Raw genomic sequence first — 17916 nt, 5'->3', positions numbered from 1 at the left:
TTGACATACCAGATATGCCATCTTTGACGGTCCTAGACTAAGTGGGCCAAATTCAGAAGTGATGAATAAAGGGGTGCAAATTACATGTCTGCAAGTATGTGTGTCAGAGAAAGAGGGTTCAGGAAGCCGGAGTCTAAAAACATCTGAATTAGCATAACCTGCTTGCTGAGGGAACTGGAAGATTCACCTCTGAAGTTAGCCCACAGACTGCAGGTATTATGTATTGACTAGTGTATATAGATTCAAAAATTGTAAGATCAGAAAGGACCTTTATGATCATCTAACCTGGCCTCCTGCATTACATAGGCCATAGAATGTCATCTAGTAATCTCTGCATTGATCCTTCAGCTGCCCTCTGCTTTGGAGAATCAGACCTGCTCAAGTGCTGCTGATTATGAGTCCCACTTGTAGATTGATGTCTACAGAAAGGATACAATCCTAATATTTTTGTCAGTTAATGGGGATTTTTCATTTAGCTAAGGTGCTCATTCTTTACAAAATAAAAAACTGGAACATTTCCCCAGCCACATTTTTAGGGTTGTAAAATACTTATACAAAACTGTAATCTTTACTAAAAACACCATAAAAGCAGTTGTTGCAAATTCAATGAACTTCACTTGGAGGAAATAAATTTCCCAAACTCAGCAGATCTAGCACTGTCAAGAAGCACATCACAGTATCAGACAGTGTTAGTTGGAAAGAAGGATAATCTGGGTAAGGCACTGGCCTGGAACTCTAGAGACCTAGCTTCATTTCAGAGCTCTACCACAGACATCTAATTTGACCTTGGAAAATCCCCTTTGGTAAAATAATTCCCTACCTCATAGGGGTGTAGTGAGGATAAAATTCTTTAATAATTGTGACATGCTCAGATACTATGCTGATGAGGGCCATGTAAGTACCTAGATATATTTTATGATGAACCTTCAAATTCTTACTAATGTTGGTAGCAATCAAGTCACATACAGTCTCTCTCTCTCTCTTTTTCTCACAGGGAATGTCCTACCTGCACTCAAGTAAAACTGAGGTCCATGGCCGCCTCAAGTCCACAAACTGTGTAGTGGACAGCCGCATGGTGGTGAAGATCACTGATTTTGGCTGCAATTCCATTCTTCCTCCAAGGAAAGGTATGCAAAAATAGTCACAATCCCAACTCTTCTCATCTCCTTCCCAGCCCCGGAATAAGATTGTGGGACTATTAGGCTAAACTACAGCATGTGGGGAAATAGGTTTAAGTGAAAGCAATATGTATGTTTCTATGCAAAAGTTACACTTACTGATTTGTCTAACACATACTCACTATAATGTTGTGGAAAGTTAGATTTTCTTAGTCCACTGAGACTTTTTAATGTTTACTCTCTAAAAAGATACATGATATCCTGTGATCTATTGTGCATTAGATATACTGAGTACAGAGAAATGAATGCACGACATGCAATACAACTTTATTTTGTATCGCATCTTTCATACAAACTGTGTCTGAAAACATTTTACTGAGTTAAATAATACAGTCACAGAGAGAAGTAATGGCAGAAGGAAAAAGGAAGCAAGTGGTAAAAAGAAGAGAGGAAAGAAAGATATAATTTCAACGGATATTTGGAAAGCAGGGAGAGTTTGTAAGAGGGCAAGACAGGAAGGTTGTTGAGATGGCAGGAACTGCAGGGAAAAAGCTCTTTCTTACAGCATGTGGCAGGGCGGCTCCAGCTAAAGTGTCCCCCTGTGGCAGACTGCAGCACAACTAGTTCAACTACCTCAGTTTCTCCTGATCCAGCCATAAAAAAAAAATAAAAAAAACCAGTCTCTCTCAATGTCCAATTCAAAAGCCCACTTGTGGGCATAATGTATTCATGTACACATTCAGTAATCTGCATAACCCTCCTGATAAAACCATTCTCTCCAAATACAAAGGTACAGCAGATATAAACAAAACAGTTTTTCATGCGCTCTTCAGTGATTTCCAGGTCACCCACCCAAGAGTCAATCACCGCTCTGTTCACAGTTCCTTTGCCCTTGTTCAGGACCCACTCTCCAGGCCATATGCTGGAGAGTTATCAGAGTTGCTTTGCTCCCACAACTGTGGTACCAGAGCTTTCCAAGTCAGGTCTTCCTCAAGAGAACTCACTGCAGTGTTCTACTTCCCAGGCCTTCCTGCCTGTGAGTCCTATCCTGCTTAAGGAACATCTCTCCAGATTCAACCCTCTTGTTTTTGGGCTCGGCTTCCTGCAGCCCTCCATTCAGGCCTGGTACAAGAGGGCTCCCCACAGTGTTCCAATTCCCCAGGCCTCCTTGCTTGTGAGTCCTACCCCTGCTCCTGGGATCCACACTCCAGCATCAGCCCTCTTGTTTCATTCTCAGCTTTCCCTGACCAAGTTGATTTTTCCTCTTTGTCCTGGGGCTTTTGCATGAGCTTTCCCGCAACTTGGCAGGGCTCCCTAGCTCTAGCTGGGGCTCACTAACAACTTTCTTCAACTTCAGGTCTTCCCAACTGCCCTTGGTACCAGCTTCCATCACCATCTTTCTCTCACCCTCCTGGTCTCCTGTAGTGCTCCCCCAGTAACTCTTGCCAGCTCTCCTCTGCTCCTCTCTGTCTCCAACAACTCTCCTCTGCTGCTCCTATCTGGTTCTTGGGCCTTGTCTACACTACAAGACTATTTCGAATCAACTTAGTTCGAATTTGTGGATTCGATCTTATGAAGTCGAATTTGTGTATCCATACTAAATACACTAATTCGAATTTCTGAGTCCACAGTAACGGGGCCAGCGTCGACTTTGGAAGCGGGGCACTGTGGGAACCTATCCCACAGTTCCTGCAGTCCCCGCTGCCCATTGGAATGCTGGGTAGAGCTCGCAATGCCTGCTGGGGGAAAAATGTGTCGAGGGTGGTTTTGGGTAACTGTCATCATTCAACCGTCACTCACAACTGCCCTCCCTCCCTGAAAGCGCCGGCGGGAAATCTGATCGCGCCCTTCTCTGGTCGGTTACAGCGCGTACGCCACAGCACTGCGAGCATGGAGCCCGCTGCGATCATCGCTGCACTTATGGCCGTTGTCAACTCCTCGCACCTTATCGTCCACCTCTTCCACAGCCAGCTGCTGAGAAATCGGGCGAGGAGGCTCCGGCAGCGCGGTGAGGAGAGTGGTGCAGGCCTCTCACAAAGCAGGGTACGCCGCGCCGTGGAGATCATGGTGGCAATGGGTCAAGTTCATGGTGTGGAACGGCGATTCTGGGCCCGGGAAACAAGCACGGACTGGTGGGACCGCATAGTGCTGCAGGTCTGGGACGAATCACAGTGGCTGCGAAACTTCAGGATGCGTAAGGGCACTTTCCTTGAACTCTGTGACTTGCTGGCCCCTGCCCTGAAGCACCAGGACACCCGGATGTGAGCAGCCCTGACTGTGCAGAAGCGAGTGGCCATAGCCCTCTGGAAACTTGCCACGCCAGACAGCTACCGGTCAGTAGCGAACCACTTTGGCGTGGGCAAATCTACCGTGGGGGTTGCTGTGATCCAAGTAGCCCACGCAATCGTTGAGCAACTACTCTCAAAGGTAGTGAACCTGGGAAACGTTCAGGTCACCATAGACGGCTTCGCCGCGATGGGATTCCCAAACTGCGGTGGGGCTATAGATGGGACTCACATACCTATCCTGGCACCAGCCCACCAGGCCAGCGAGTACATTAACCGAAAGGGCTACTTTTCCATGGTGCTGCAAGGACTGGTGGACCATAGGGGATGTTTTACCAACATCAACGTCGGGTGGGCGGGCAAGGTTCATGACGCGCGTGTGTTCAGGAGCTCTGATCTCTTTAGACTCCTCCAGGCAGGTACTTTCTTCCCGGACCACAAAATAACGGTTGGGGATGTGCAGATGCCTACAGTGATCCTCGGGGACCCAGCCTACCTGCTAATGCACTGGCTCATGAAGCCCTATACAGGCACCCTGGACAGAGAGAAGGAACTCTTCAACTACCGGCTGAGCAAGTGCAGAATGGTGGTGGAGTGTGCTTTCGGACGTCTCAAGGGGAGATGGCGGAGCTTACTCACTCGCTCGGACATCAGCGAAAAGAATATCCCCGTAGTTATTGCTGCTTGCTGTGTGCTGCACAATCTGTGTGAGAGCAAGGGCGAGGCCTTTTTGTCCGGATGGGAGGTTGAGGCAAATCGCCTGGCTGCAGTTTACGGTCAGCCAGACACCTGTGCCGAGAGAATATCCCAGCGGGAAGCGCTGTGTATCCGGGAGGCTTTGAAAGCAAGTTTCCTCGGAGATCAGGGTAACCTATGACTCTCCACTTGCTTTCAAGAGAAACTGACCCTGGGCCTGTGTCTGTTTGTGTCGATTTCGATCTGCGGCTACATGCCGCGTTCTCCAAGTTTCCCCCACTTCCAAAGCACGTTTTAAAGCAAAGTAATTGTTACACTCATTATTAATAAATCTTTGTTTTACTTTGCATTTCTGTTCTGGTGTTGAAACATGGACGCATACTGTGCTGGGCACGGTGTGCACTGACGTACAGACCGCTTCCTCCATAGAGGACTGACATCCTCCTGCTCCTACATAGGTCTCTGGGGTGGGGGACGGCTGAAAGTCGTTCTGCATGAAGGGGAGGGTTTGCAGGAAGGGGCGAGTGGTGCCTTCTTTGCATAGGGGTTTGGATGACGGCAGTGGGCTGCGGGTTTGTGCGTAGGAAGGGGTGATGGGTGTGGGAGAAGGGTGAGTATCTGTCCGTGGATGAGGGCTCTTGTTGGGGCTCAGGGCAGCGGATAGGCTCGTTGATCCGTTGGAAGTGCATGGAAAGGCCAGCCTGCCTTTACATTAATGGCGTGGCAGGCGCTAGGACCCTGGACAAGCATACACATTACGGAATGACCAGGGGCAGCATACACAACACAGAATGACCCTGGTGCCTACTGACTGCAGTGTGTGTGTGCCCTGCAGTTGATCCTTTCCCCAAGTCTGTACCCTGGTACTGTAGGCTATACCGTGCAAGTATGAAACCCCTGTCCACCCCATACACCGAAAAAATCCTCTGACAGGAAAGACATGACCAAAACAGTGATTAACAGCAAACATCTTTTATTAATCTAATAAACAGTGGGGGGATGAAACTTGGATTTGGGACTGGCTGAGCCTATAAGGGAAGCACTTCTACAAATATCTAACGTGAGAAGTGCGGGGTACACAGTCGCTCTGTTCTGGTTCAGTGACAGTTCTCACGGCCCCTACCGCCCCTCCGTCTTGTACTTTTGGGTGAGGGGGGGCCAGGACTTCTTGGCGGGGGAGGGCGATTGCAGAGACACTGCAGGGGGCCCCTGTCCTCCAGCCTGCGGTCCTGCAGGACATCAACAAGGCGACGAAGCGTGTCCGTTTGTTCCTTCATGAGACCAAGCAGCGTTTGGGTGGTCTGCTGGTCTTCCTGCCGCCACCTATCCTCACGTTCCATGAGTGTGCGATGCTGCTCACATAGGGTCTCCCTCCAGTGTTTCTGCTCTGCAGCCTCTGCTCGGGAGCAGGACATCAGTTCAGCGAACATGTCGTCCCTAGTCTTCTTCTTTCGCCGTCTAATCATTGCCAGTCTCTGCGAGGGGGATGCCGGGGCAGTCCGGGAAAGAGCCGAAGCTGTGTGATGGGGAAAGTTAGTGATTTCCTTGAACAGATACATTTTTGCGGACAGTGAACACCGTCTAGTCAATTTCTATGAACAAGACCGTACCGGGCAACAAGTCTCACGTGGTCTCAAGAGAAGCACGACATTTTGGGCTACACTCTGATTGGCTGCGGCATTGCACAGGAGAGTGGAGAAGTCGGGAGAGATAGCTGAATCCGTCTAGCAGACAGTCCTGGTAAGCCTTACAGTAGATTATGCTTATCAGTTAACGGATAGCTGTGCCCTCCTGCTACAGGCAATCTGGAAATCAGATACTATGACCCTTTTCCAGCCACTCCCGACACTGCAGGGGAAAGATCAATGTATGCTTTTCCTCTGTGGCCTACAGCACGTGGCTGCTAAGCGAGGGGCTTTGTTATGCAAAGTATAAGTAAACCATTAAGAACAGTAACTATTCGCTAATTGCCCTAATTAGATGCAGCACTTCATGAACGAGATTACCCTGAGGCGGGTCTCTCAAGTACAGAAAGACAGGATGTTAAGGGAAGCACTTCACCGACCGGGACCCTACGCGGCCATGCTGGTTGAGGCGATGGTTCCCCTGTATCTACGGATGTCGTGGCGTGGAAGAGTGTGCTTCACCGGAGGACCAAATAAGGCACCTCTTCCTAGAAACCTCCTGCGGAGGGTATTTGAGGAACTTTTTGATGCATTTGTGGAATTGTCCATGGAGGACTATTGTTCCATCCCAATCTGTGTGGACCTACTGTTCGTATAGTTTCCCGTTAAAAACTTTTAGATATAGTATTTATATATAGAATTTCTATTTTTTGTATACATGTTTTCGTACAAATAAATGTTTTCTTGTTTATACGACTTACCGCCTGATCCTTCCCCTGACTCTGAGTCCGGGTTAACGGCCGGGGAGGGTTGGTAGGGGATCTCTGTGAGGGTGAGGAAGAGATCCTGGCTGTCAGGGAAAGCGGCATTGTGTTCGCTGTCGCCTGCGCCTTCCTCCACGGACCCTTCCTCGTCTTCCCCATCGGCGAACATCGAGTAGGAACTGTCCTGGTTCACTATGCCATCCACTGAGTCCACGGTCACTGGTGGGACAGTGGTGGCAGACCCACCGAGAATGGCATGCAGTGCCTCGTAGAAGCGGCATGTCTGGGGCTGTGCTCCGGAGCGTCCGTTTGCCGCTCTGACTTTTTGATAGCCTTGCCTCAGGTCCTTGACTTTCACGCGGCACTGCATTGCATCCCGGCTGTATCCTTTCTGTGTCATGGCTTGGGAGACCTTCTCGAAGGTCTTTGCATTACGCTTGTTGGAGCGCAGCTCCAAGAGCACAGACTCCTCGCCCCACACAACGATCAGATCCATGACTTCCCGGTCAGTCCATGCTGGGGACCTCTTTCTATTCTTGGATTGCCCGGACTCCTCTGCTGGAGAGCTCTGCATCGTTGCAGGTGCTGCGGAGCTCGCCCCGATGTCCAGCCAGGACGTCAGATTCAAAGTGCCCAGACAGGAAAAGGAATTCAAATTTTCCCGGGTCATTTCCTGTGTGGCTGGTCAGAGAATCCAAGCTCGGACTGCTGTCCAGAGCGTCAACAGAGTGGTGCAGTGTGGGATAGCTCCCGGAGCTACTAAGTTCGATTTGCATCCACACCTAGCCTAATTCGAGCTAGCAAGTGCGAATTTAGCGTTACTCCACCTGTCGGGGTGGAGTACCAAATTCAAACTAAGGAGCCCCCTAGTTCGAATTAAATGGCTTCCTGGTGTGGACGGTTGAGCGATTAGTTCGAATTAACGCTGCTAAATTCGATTTAAGGTCCTAGTGTAGACCAGGCCTTGGTCTCTCCTTTCTTTCTCAGGCAGATCTCACCTGCCCTTTCTCTCTTTCTGAAACCCAATATGGAGGCAGCTTTCAGTTACAGTGCACTGGACCCTGCTCCCTCTCAAAGGGACACACCAAGAGCGATGAGATTGTGTGACAGGGCAGAAAAGAGGTGAGGTACACCATGATAGTATTGATCACAAAACAGTGGAGTGTCTGCATGAAATATCACAACATCTTGTGATGTACTATGATGTAATTCGAACATTAACATGTCATTTTACATAAATTTACATAATGTTTACATTTTAAAATAATTCTCTAAAGAGATCCTTAATATATTATATTCCTTAGATGGAGTTCCAGTAAATTATATCTTTTGCTGTTTTTTTATCACCTTTTTTCTATTTCTGCTGATCGTCATGGGGTATTTCTATATAAATAAGCATTCCTCTCTTCTCCCCACCTATCTTCTCCTCCCACTTGATTTTTGAGTGAAGATATAAACCTGAAATTGTGACATTGGAATCATGTTTATGATTACCAGCTGGAATGTCATAAACACATATTGTATCATCTCTGTGATATGTAGACAGAAGAGAACCTGGGGCTGGAATGGCAAGAGAAAGTTCTTAGATTCACACACAAACATTTGCAGTAATAGAGGTAGGAATATGGAAAATTAGTGGCTAGGAAAAGTGCACTGAATGTAAATGTTACACTCCTCCCGCTCAGGGTTTTCTCATTGTCACATTTCATATTTATATTCATTTTATTGAAATTATTGGCAACAAAAATGTTTAGGGGTATGGAATGGTTTCCATATGAGGAGCGATTAATAAGACTGGGACTTTTCAGTTTGGAAAAGAGATGACTAAGGGGGAATATGATAGAGATCTATAAATTCATGAATGGTGTGGAGAATGTAAATAGGGAAGTGTTATTTACTCCTCCTGATAACAGAAGAACTAGGGATCACCAGACAAAATTAATGGGCAGCTGGTTTAAAACAAAAAAAAGGAAGGATTTTTTCATACAACACATGGTCAACCTGTGGAACTCCTTGCCAGAGGATGTTGTGATGGCCAAGACTATAATAGGGTTTAAAAAAGAACTAGATAAGTTCATGGAGGATAGGTCCATCAATGGCCATGAGCCAGGATGGGCTGGGATGGTGTCCCTAGTCTCTGTTTGCCAGAAGCTGGAAATGGGTGACAGGGGATGGATCACTTGATGATTACCTGTTCTATTCATTCCCTCTGGGTCATCTGTCATTGGCCACTGTCGGCCAACAGGATACTGGGCTAGATGGATCTTTGGTCTGACCCAGTATGGGCGTTCTTACATTCTTATTTTTATATTAGTAACAGGTTTCTCTTTTTTCTCTGATGCTCAGGGGGAAATATTGTTACAAGCAAACTGAGAATTATTGGATGTTAGAATTCATCCCTTGAAACAAAGTTATTTCATCACAACAGCGTGGTGTTTGCATTATGACTGCTGTGTTGCAGCTAAGAGAATGATTTTGCTTTACATTATGATAGAATAACAACATGTCATGATAGGTTGGCACAACAGAATAACACCACAATGTCTAGATATCATGGTGACCGGTGTACAAGAAATACATATGTATGTTGTTACCTAGCCCCAGATGTTATGATACAATGATGTTGTCAGCCTCAAAAACATTTGGGGATTATTTTCATAGGTTCATGGAATTTAAGGCCAACAAGGACCTTATCACCATCCAATCTGAGCTTCTGTACAACACAGGCCTTAGAACCTCACCCAGTAATTCCTGCATCTAGCTCAACAACTTGTGTTTGAACCTAAGCATATCTGGTAGTCAGTTATTCAGTGTTTATTGAAGTCGGCCCTTCCACACAACAGCTGTACAAATATCTAAACAATACCAAGCTCTAGTGGGGATGGGAGTAACAATAGTAAGAAGATAAAATTAAAACAACATGAAGGGGATGAGGTTCTGAAGAAGCTCACACAAATCAGTTTCATCTCTCTCTATATCTACCACTTCTGGTTGCTCAGATCTGTGGACAGCTCCTGAACACCTTCGTCATGCTGATGTGTCTCAGAAAGGTGATGTGTACAGCTATGGAATCATTGCACAGGAGATCATCTTGCGCAGGGAGACCTTCTACACTAACTGCTGCCGGGACCATAAAGGTAAAATACTAAAAACCCACATCTATCTTATGCTACAACCATAGCATTTGGATGTTGTGGCTGTGACTGTCACATTTTCCACAACTTTTAGTGAAAAACACTGACTCTGTTAAGTACTTGAGCTGCTACTTTTCTCACTGGACAATGAATGAAGAGTCTAATAGTCATGACACCTGTGAGTAATAACTGTGATTTTTTTAAAATAAGATTTGTATTGTTTTTCCTTCCTTCCTTCCCCCTTGCAACATTACATATTCCAACATGTCACAATTCAGTAATACCAAACATCAACAACAAATCCACATGGACACCAAAAGGGCAAAAGAAACCCAATGACATGAAATAGGAGTGCTTGGCATTTATAGGTGGGCTAGTTAGGCATTTACTATGGTATTTCGCAGATCTCACCAATAATGTTTCAAGAAAAGAAAATTTTCTTCTCCTCCACTGCATTCATGAAATCACATTTAATGGTACTGTTCGAAATAGTTGACACCCTGGTAAATTCTGGTTTCCTTGGCTCAGAAACCTAATCAGATCTTTTGTGCTGCAGGGAATTTTCCACATATTTCAGGAAGAAGATTAATTATATTTGTGCCAAATTGGCTGCTATTTTAGAGAGCAGATCTATGCCTTGAGGAGTGTGATGAAGTGGGAATGTTCTTGATGTGTTATTTGAATGCTGAGTTGGGAGTATTGACCTGGGAAGGTTGCAGGGGAGTTTTGCTGGAACTGCCTGCATTGGGGAAGGGAGCATACCTGAGCATGTAACATGAGAACCCAGGAAGGGGGTTGGAAGCCAGGTAACACCTCTGGCCAGGAAACTGGACAAAGGACACAAAGGCTGGGGGAGGAGCTGGGGAGAGGCTGAGTGAGAGGCTGGAGGGAGTTTCAGTTTGGAGCTAGCGGGGAAATGGAGAGAGCCACCCCGACCAACAGGGCTGTTGCCTCCCCGGGGTCCCCAGATGGACCTAACTAAAGGGGTTCCTGTTGTCTTTATTGGCAAGACCTGTTTTGGACTGTGTTCCTGTCGTCTAAATAAACCTTCTGTTTTACTGGCTGGCAGAGAGTCCTGGTGAATCGCAGGAAGCTGTGGGTGCAGGGCCTTGTCTCCCCCCACATTCCGTGACAAGGGACATTCTAGGAAGTTTTGCTACATGAAGTTATGGAGTCACTGGGTGAACATCAGCTTGTGATTTTTGAGTTGTGGACCCATACCTCTCATGGCTAGTAAAAGCAAGCAGGGAGGTATTGAATCCTTTGATCCAGAAGATGGTTAGTATGATGAAACAGTAAGTCTATGCAACTACTAAAGCAGAATGCCATTAAAGTTCTGCTGAGACCAGCTGGGGCTTCATCTTCAGTGGAAATTAAAAGCAACATTTTCAAAACTGCCTCAGTGATGTAAACTTAAGTCCTAGTGGGCTTCTTAGGGTACGTTTATACTTACCGCGCGGGTCGACGCGGCGAGTTCGACTTCTCGGAGTTCGAACTATCGCGTCTGATCTAGACGCGATAGTTCGAACTCCGGAAGCGCCGCGGTCGACTCCGGTACTCCACCGCGGCAGGAGGAGTTGGCGGAGTCGACCTTGGAGCCGCGGAGTTCGCTTCCGCGGCGTCTGGACGGGTAAGTCATTCGAACTAGGGTAGTTCGAATTCAGCTACGTTATTCACGTAGCTGAATTCGCGTACCCTAGTTCGACCCCGGGGCTGTGTGTAGACCAGGGCTTAGTCACTTAGGCAGTTCTGAAAATTTTACCTTTAGTCCAGTTTTCATCTGATTGTGAACAATGCATGACCCTTCCTCATATTATGAACATAACTTTTAGGTCTCTATCTGCCTGATTTGTAAAAGACTTTGCCAAAAGCTTTGTAGGCCAGTGAGATAATTGTGTTAGGTTTACACGGATAGAAGGCTATGCTAATAAAAGACCCACAATGGACAAACTTAACTATGAAGCTTCTTGTTCGCAGATATCGAAGAAGTTTCTTTTATTGGGAAGCCAACACTGTATTGTTCCTGAAATGGACAAATTTTGTTTATATGATGTAAATCCAATGCCACAACACCAGAATCCATCTATCATTATAAATTAGAATAACCACATGTATGTAAGAGTTTAGAATTCCCCAGACTGCATATTGATAACGAGTTCAGACACCTCTTCTACCTCTGAGTCATCCTGCCAAACCCTCCCTGTGTTTGTTTAAACACATAGTACAGCAACACCTCAGCCTCCCAATTAGCTTTTTCCCCTCTAAACATGTTAGAAGAATTTCTGGGGTAACCTCAGCATGCTCCCTGCCCAGACACGTAATGTTTATACTCTGGGAAACACAGCCTTTCAAATTGCTAACTCAATGCAAATGAACATCTGAGAAAGCTCGTTTGATGGGGAAGGGACATTTCAGATTTACTTTTGGGTTTCTGTTTGCCTAAAAACCAAACAAGCAAATCACCACCATTTTTTGAAAGTTTACAATGCTCTACTTAGTTAAAAGATAGGGAATCATTAGCTAAACATATTATATTCACGGCATATTGGTCATCTGTATAACCCTGTCTGCCCAAGAGCCTACTGTGTGTCAAATGATGCCTGGTTCTGTGTGGGAGTACAATTGGAAGCAGATTAATAGTGGCTAAATCTATTGGGCCTGAAGCTTCTTTGGCCACTCTGGATTCACCGAGTAACTTTTTATAAATCTGTGGGCCAATCTTTTGTTAAGATTTTAAAGTTTCTCTTTAGCAATGAGATTACATCCACACTCCACGGAGCTTTTCCCTTTATTTTAGTATTAGGAATATATGGGTGGTTGATGTAATAAGTTCTGATATTGATCCTGATTTCAGAAATTGGTTAAATAAGTTTAGCATACATTTAGACAGCTGAGGGGTTAAGTTTCTATAGTATTCTGCCAAGAATCAGGGATTGGGACTCTCTATCAGGAAGGTTTTAAAAGTCCTCAACAGTTCCTCTTTTATAAATGTTTGGCCTAGGATCAGAGAGAGGACAGGTAACAAATGAAGGTTTTTTGAATTACGCTTGAGTCATATTCTGCCTCTGAAATGGAGCATCTAGATACTATGATGATTGGCATGCTGTAAATACCATAGATAGATAGATAGATAGATAGATAGATAGATAGATAGATAGATAGAAGGACCAGTAATAGGCAAAAAATCCCCCTGCTGTATGTGTAGAATCATTTGTGATATCGCTTACCAGAAGCCCTTTACATGATTGGGCTAGCAGAACATTCATTATTGCAAGTTAGGAAGCAAGCTAATGGTTTGTTGATGTCACAATATGAATGAGTTTTGAAAACATGACCTGGATTCTGATGTGTTCAGGAGTCAGAGAGTTTTGGTAGGATGGGACAGTGTCTTCCTGCTTATAGGTACAAATAAGGCAAAAAACTGCTATGTTTCAAAATTATACTCATATATATTAAAGCTCTGATTTGTAAAGGGGCTGAGCATCTGCAGCTTCAATTGCCTTTGTGAGATCGTGCTCTGCACTTCTGAAAATCAGGCCATAATATCCTAATGGGCTTCTCACATTGCCATTTACTATGGCTACACCCCATCCTGAGAAAGGCACTAATATGGCTACTGGCCACTTGGGAGGTTGTCATGTCCATGTCTATCATGCCCAATACATGCACATGTACATTCCTGTTCCTTTCATTTCTCAGGTGGCTTCAAGTCCCTCTGTTCTGGCCTTGAGCCTTATAACTAGAAACCCCCCAAAGTTCAGATCCAGATAAAAAAACATGGGTGTCCAGAGCCATGCTTTTGCTTTGGGCCCATCTCTATTTAGAAAACTACCTTCGCATACTGAACTCACCCAGAAATGCACTGCCGCTTTATTGTTTAAATATTGCACTTTTTTTTTTCATTAGAGAAACTTTACAGAGTGGAGAGTGGCAAAGGAGTTAGACCCTTCCGCCCAGACCTGGTCCCAGAGACTGCAGGAGAAGGAGAGCTGGAAGTAAGCCTACACTAAAGGAAAAGAGGAAATGCTTCTAGCCAGGCCAGAGATGGCTGGTGTGGGAGGATGAAGGCTATACACACTGTATGTTCCAATGCTGTGGCCTTTCAGGAAGAAAAAATGTCCCATAATTAACATCAGTGCAGTGAAGTGTAATTCACTGGACTTCTTTCCTCCTCACTCCAGTGCCCACAACACAGCATTTCCTTCTTCTGCACCTGGTGGCTTCTAACAACTACAACATGTGTTAAGGGTGACTCTTTCTGAATTCACATGGTGTCCAGTGGGAGGCGTTTGCCAATCCACTGGAAAAGAAAAAAAAGCAAACAAATCAGAGGATATTTTCCCCACTTTTAGAATTATTTTTTTAAATTGCATTAAAATTGTGATGGGACATATGGGACAAAGAAGACCCCTGTTTCATTTTAAGGAACACATGTATGTTTAGTATGGCACAAGTGTCTGTTCGTCCTGACCAGATGCATCATGGGGAGGGTGTTTTACCTTTGTCTGAAGCATCAGCTGTTAGCCAATTCTGCAGGTGGGATAACTGGGCTAAGTGATTAATCATCTGATTCTACATGACAAGAGCCCAGATACTGGACTTCATTAATGGATTGTCTGATCCAGTGTGGCAAATCCTATATTCTTAAGTGGAGTGATTTATGGGGTCTATGTAACTATTTGGGAAAGGGCTACTATTATCTTTTGACAACACTTTCAAATAGTAGTACAGTATTCATTTCTATATTACAGTAATATGTCTTTTAAAATGTCGATATTATTAAACCACAATAATCATTAAACACTAGAGTGGATATCTCAGGGGACTGGTAATAGCATGACGTTTTATCTCTGAGTCACCAGTTCCAGTCAGGACCCAAGCTCAGGGAATTGGGGATGGAATTACTAAGGCTTTCACTTCTAGGTCAGTAATTACAGTCTGGTACCAGGTTGGGGGATTGGATCCTTTCACTTGGCTTTCATTTATGGACCACTGATTCAAATTCTGTTCAGGTTGGTAGTCATTACTGAATGTCAGTATCATCTGTCTGCCGACCAGTGGCTAACATGAAGTGAGTGTTGCTGTAAGGTGCCTATAATGAATTCCCTGGTCACAGATTAATAACAATTGGTCACATTTTAATAAGTTACTGGCCAAGAGGGATGGGAGAGGAATTCCATATTGACTAGTGAACAGATCCTGGTCTTGCTGTTTAACCCTATTACCATTCTTTGCAACTGCTCACCTGAATTTCCCCTGGGTTGTACGTTCTCAGGTGTATATGCTTGTAAAAAGTTGCTGGGAGGAAGATCCAGAGAAAAGGCCTGACTTTAAGAAAATTGAGAGCACTCTGGCTAAAATATTTAGGTAAGCACTATGTTCCGAACTCCCAGCTACTTGGAAGCTGATAGTTCTAGGTGTGTATTCTGATGCAACATGACTCAATCAGTGGAAAAACAGAGCTCACTTGACTGGGGCAGGTGTGGGTGTGTGAGAGAGATGATCACCCAGAGCCCAAATTATTACATTGTGTAAATAGGGACTACCCAAGTGTCCGATAGTGGGTCACAATGTCCAGGTTTCAGGAAATTAATGGAGTTGGATATTCTGGAGATGAGATGATTTAAAAGTTCAGTTGACTTGTTTTGGTGATATTAATGGATTCAGATGACCACAAAGTGAGGTGATTGAAAAGATCAGGTTACCCAGAGTAAGGTAATTATAGGATTTGAGTGAAATGAGTTTCCTACCATACTTTTTCTAATCTAGTTATTTAAAAGTCCCAAGCAATGGGTTTTCAGCCACTTCCCTTCAGAGACTATTTCACAACTTTTAAACCTATCCCCATAAGTCTGTCCCACCAGCCGCATGCTTATGTTTGTGTTGCTCTTCTCTGAACTTCTTCTAGATTGTCATTATTGTTCTGATAATGTTGTGTCTGTAACTGAACACAACATTCCAGATGAGGTCACACCAAAGAAGTGCAGAAAAATAGTTAGATTCACCTCCAGGGGCATGGAGCAACACACAATTCACGCCCAACAACTGCAACGGCAGCTGCATTAGAAGGGGGCTTACCCCAGGAGAGGGCAGTTGGTTTCACTGCCACCTTAACATGGATGTTTTGCATGAGGAAAAGGCAGTTTTAAAATCCAGCCAGGGCTCCATCAGAATCCGAATTATTGGATCTTCCAGTCATCTTGGCCCCATCTATTTCATAGGCTGCATCTGCTAGCTCAGGACTCCAAGTGAAGCATAGCTTGTGCTATATCATCTCTGCTTCTGGCAGATGGTCCATTGATGGGAGTCTTCAGTCCAGATCCCACCAGTGGAAACCAGCAGATCTCAATGAGTGAAATGTGACCCACAACCTGTTACTTCCCCGTTTTGTGATAAGATGCCATTGCAAAGGCAGCCCAAAATTGCATTGGCTTTTTTTGCTGCTATATCCCACTGCAAATTCATACCTAATTTTCTGCTTCCTATCACCTCTAGCTCCTTCTCAGGATTCTTGCTTTCCACGGTACTCTCTCCTGTTGAATATTTGTGTCTCAGGTTATTTTAAGTGACCTGAAACTGTGAAGATTAGCAGGGTCAGGAGAACTGGAGCTCAGAAAATTAGCAAGACATGGTGACCTGGGTGGGCCTGAGGCCTTTATGCCTTAAAAATAAGCCTTTGCTAAGAGGCGAAATTATGAGCTTTGAGCAATTTCCATTCTAACTGCAAGGAAGCCACACTCTGAAAGAACCTTCTGTAGCTCACTTTTGCCCATGTCCTGCCAATGTGCTTTCTTCATCCTTTTCCCAACCACTATTCCCAGTAACTACCATAGTCAGACCAATGAAAACTACATGGATACCTTGATCCGGCGTCTGCAGCTGTATTCCCGGAACCTAGAGCATCTGGTAGAGGAGAGGACGGAGCTCTACAAGGCAGAAAGGGACAGAGCGGACAGGCTTAACTTCATGCTGCTCCCACGGTGAGTGTTGACCAGCAGGGGTTTCCATGCAGTAGGAAGCGTTCAATATTGACTGTGAGGCCCACTGGGGTGTAATGCATCAGAATCATTGTGGGAGGCTCCAACCACAGTGAGCGTGAAGGCGTGAATAATACTAGCTCCACAGAATAAATTGTAACAGTTCACAGTGCTTGCCTCCAGATATCCAGGTCAGACAAAATGGGCTAAAATATTCTGTGAGTTATAACAAGTGACTAAAAGCAGAATTTGGCCCATTTTCATTCTTTTTTTCCTATGATTGGCATTATCACCTTTCAGATGAGCTGTAGAACTTAGGTCCTGAACTTGTAAGGTGATTAAAGATCCCATGTCTTTACCATTTAGCCTTTACTGACTGTTAACCCACATTAGGATAGTCCTCTCCTCTTGAGGTGATGGATTTGGTTTGGTTCCGCAGGGCTCTGATTGAAAAATACTGTTTTGCTAGCAGACCATAATAGTCATGGCATATAATGATTTTTTTGTCCACAGCTATTAATACGGTATCCCCAACATGCTCTTTCTTACAGTTTTTTCATCTCCTACAGTGCCATGGTTTACAGATGACTTGCAAAAGGGGAGCAAGTGGGCTGACTGCTAGAGCACTTCAGGAGGAAGTTTTGTGCTAATTAGACTAGCTCGAACATTAAGAACTTTTACAGTTTTACGCCATGGTTGTGCAGGAGGCAAAGAAAGATTTGTTTGTGGCAAGCTAGCTGAGAGCTAGCTGGCTGAAGCATCACAGACATAAGATTGAGGTTGAGGTTGAGTGGGTTGAGGGAAACTATCAAAAGATTTTGCAAAGATTATATTAGATCCCCAGATGGAGGGACAGCCATTTATAGAACATGTTGGTAATATGGGTGTTTTGTTAGACTGACGACTGCTCCAGGGTGCTTTGCTAGAAGCTATAGGCAAGAGTCTTGTATCTGGTGAGATGAATGGGACAGTTTCTTTCAGATGCAGGCAGACCTCACCACCATTGTTCATGCTTCTGTCACTTTCAGCCTAGACTACTCTAATGAGCTCTATAGAGAGCTATATCTTGATATCACTTGGAAACTGCAGCTGGTGCAGAATGCAGCTGTCTGCTTATTGAGTGGAATTTCACATTAAGAGCACATAATGCTGGTGCTCTGGGATCTGCACTGGCTGCCTGTTGGTATCCAAGTGGATTGAAGGGTTGGGTTTTACCTATAAAGTATTAAATAGTTTGGGACGTGGTTGCCCATGAGACCACCTCTCTCCCTAAACTATACTGCTGCAATTGTGGTCAACAGAAGACCTTGATACAGA

The 17916-nt window shown here is 45.0% G+C and overlaps 1 protein-coding gene across 3 annotated transcripts in view; it reads left to right on the top strand.

Moving 5' to 3' along the window:
* Positions 1-17916, top strand: part of GUCY2C (guanylate cyclase 2C) — a 67824-nt gene that overhangs the window by 38712 nt on the left and 11196 nt on the right. For all 3 annotated transcript variants that reach the window (XM_044983033.1, XM_044983043.1, XM_044983052.1), the window contains 5 exons: positions 995-1127; positions 9488-9625; positions 13529-13617; positions 14898-14989; positions 16444-16602. In XM_044983033.1, coding sequence (XP_044838968.1) covers positions 995-1127; positions 9488-9625; positions 13529-13617; positions 14898-14989; positions 16444-16602 — 611 coding nt within the window. The remainder of the gene's footprint in view (positions 1-994; positions 1128-9487; positions 9626-13528; positions 13618-14897; positions 14990-16443; positions 16603-17916) is intronic.

This window comes from Mauremys mutica, chromosome 1, assembly GCF_020497125.1.
Source record: "Mauremys mutica isolate MM-2020 ecotype Southern chromosome 1, ASM2049712v1, whole genome shotgun sequence".
NCBI classification, from domain to species: domain Eukaryota; kingdom Metazoa; phylum Chordata; order Testudines; family Geoemydidae; genus Mauremys; species Mauremys mutica.
Note: the sequence above shows the minus strand (reverse complement) of the source record. Positions and strands in the feature narration are given on the sequence as shown.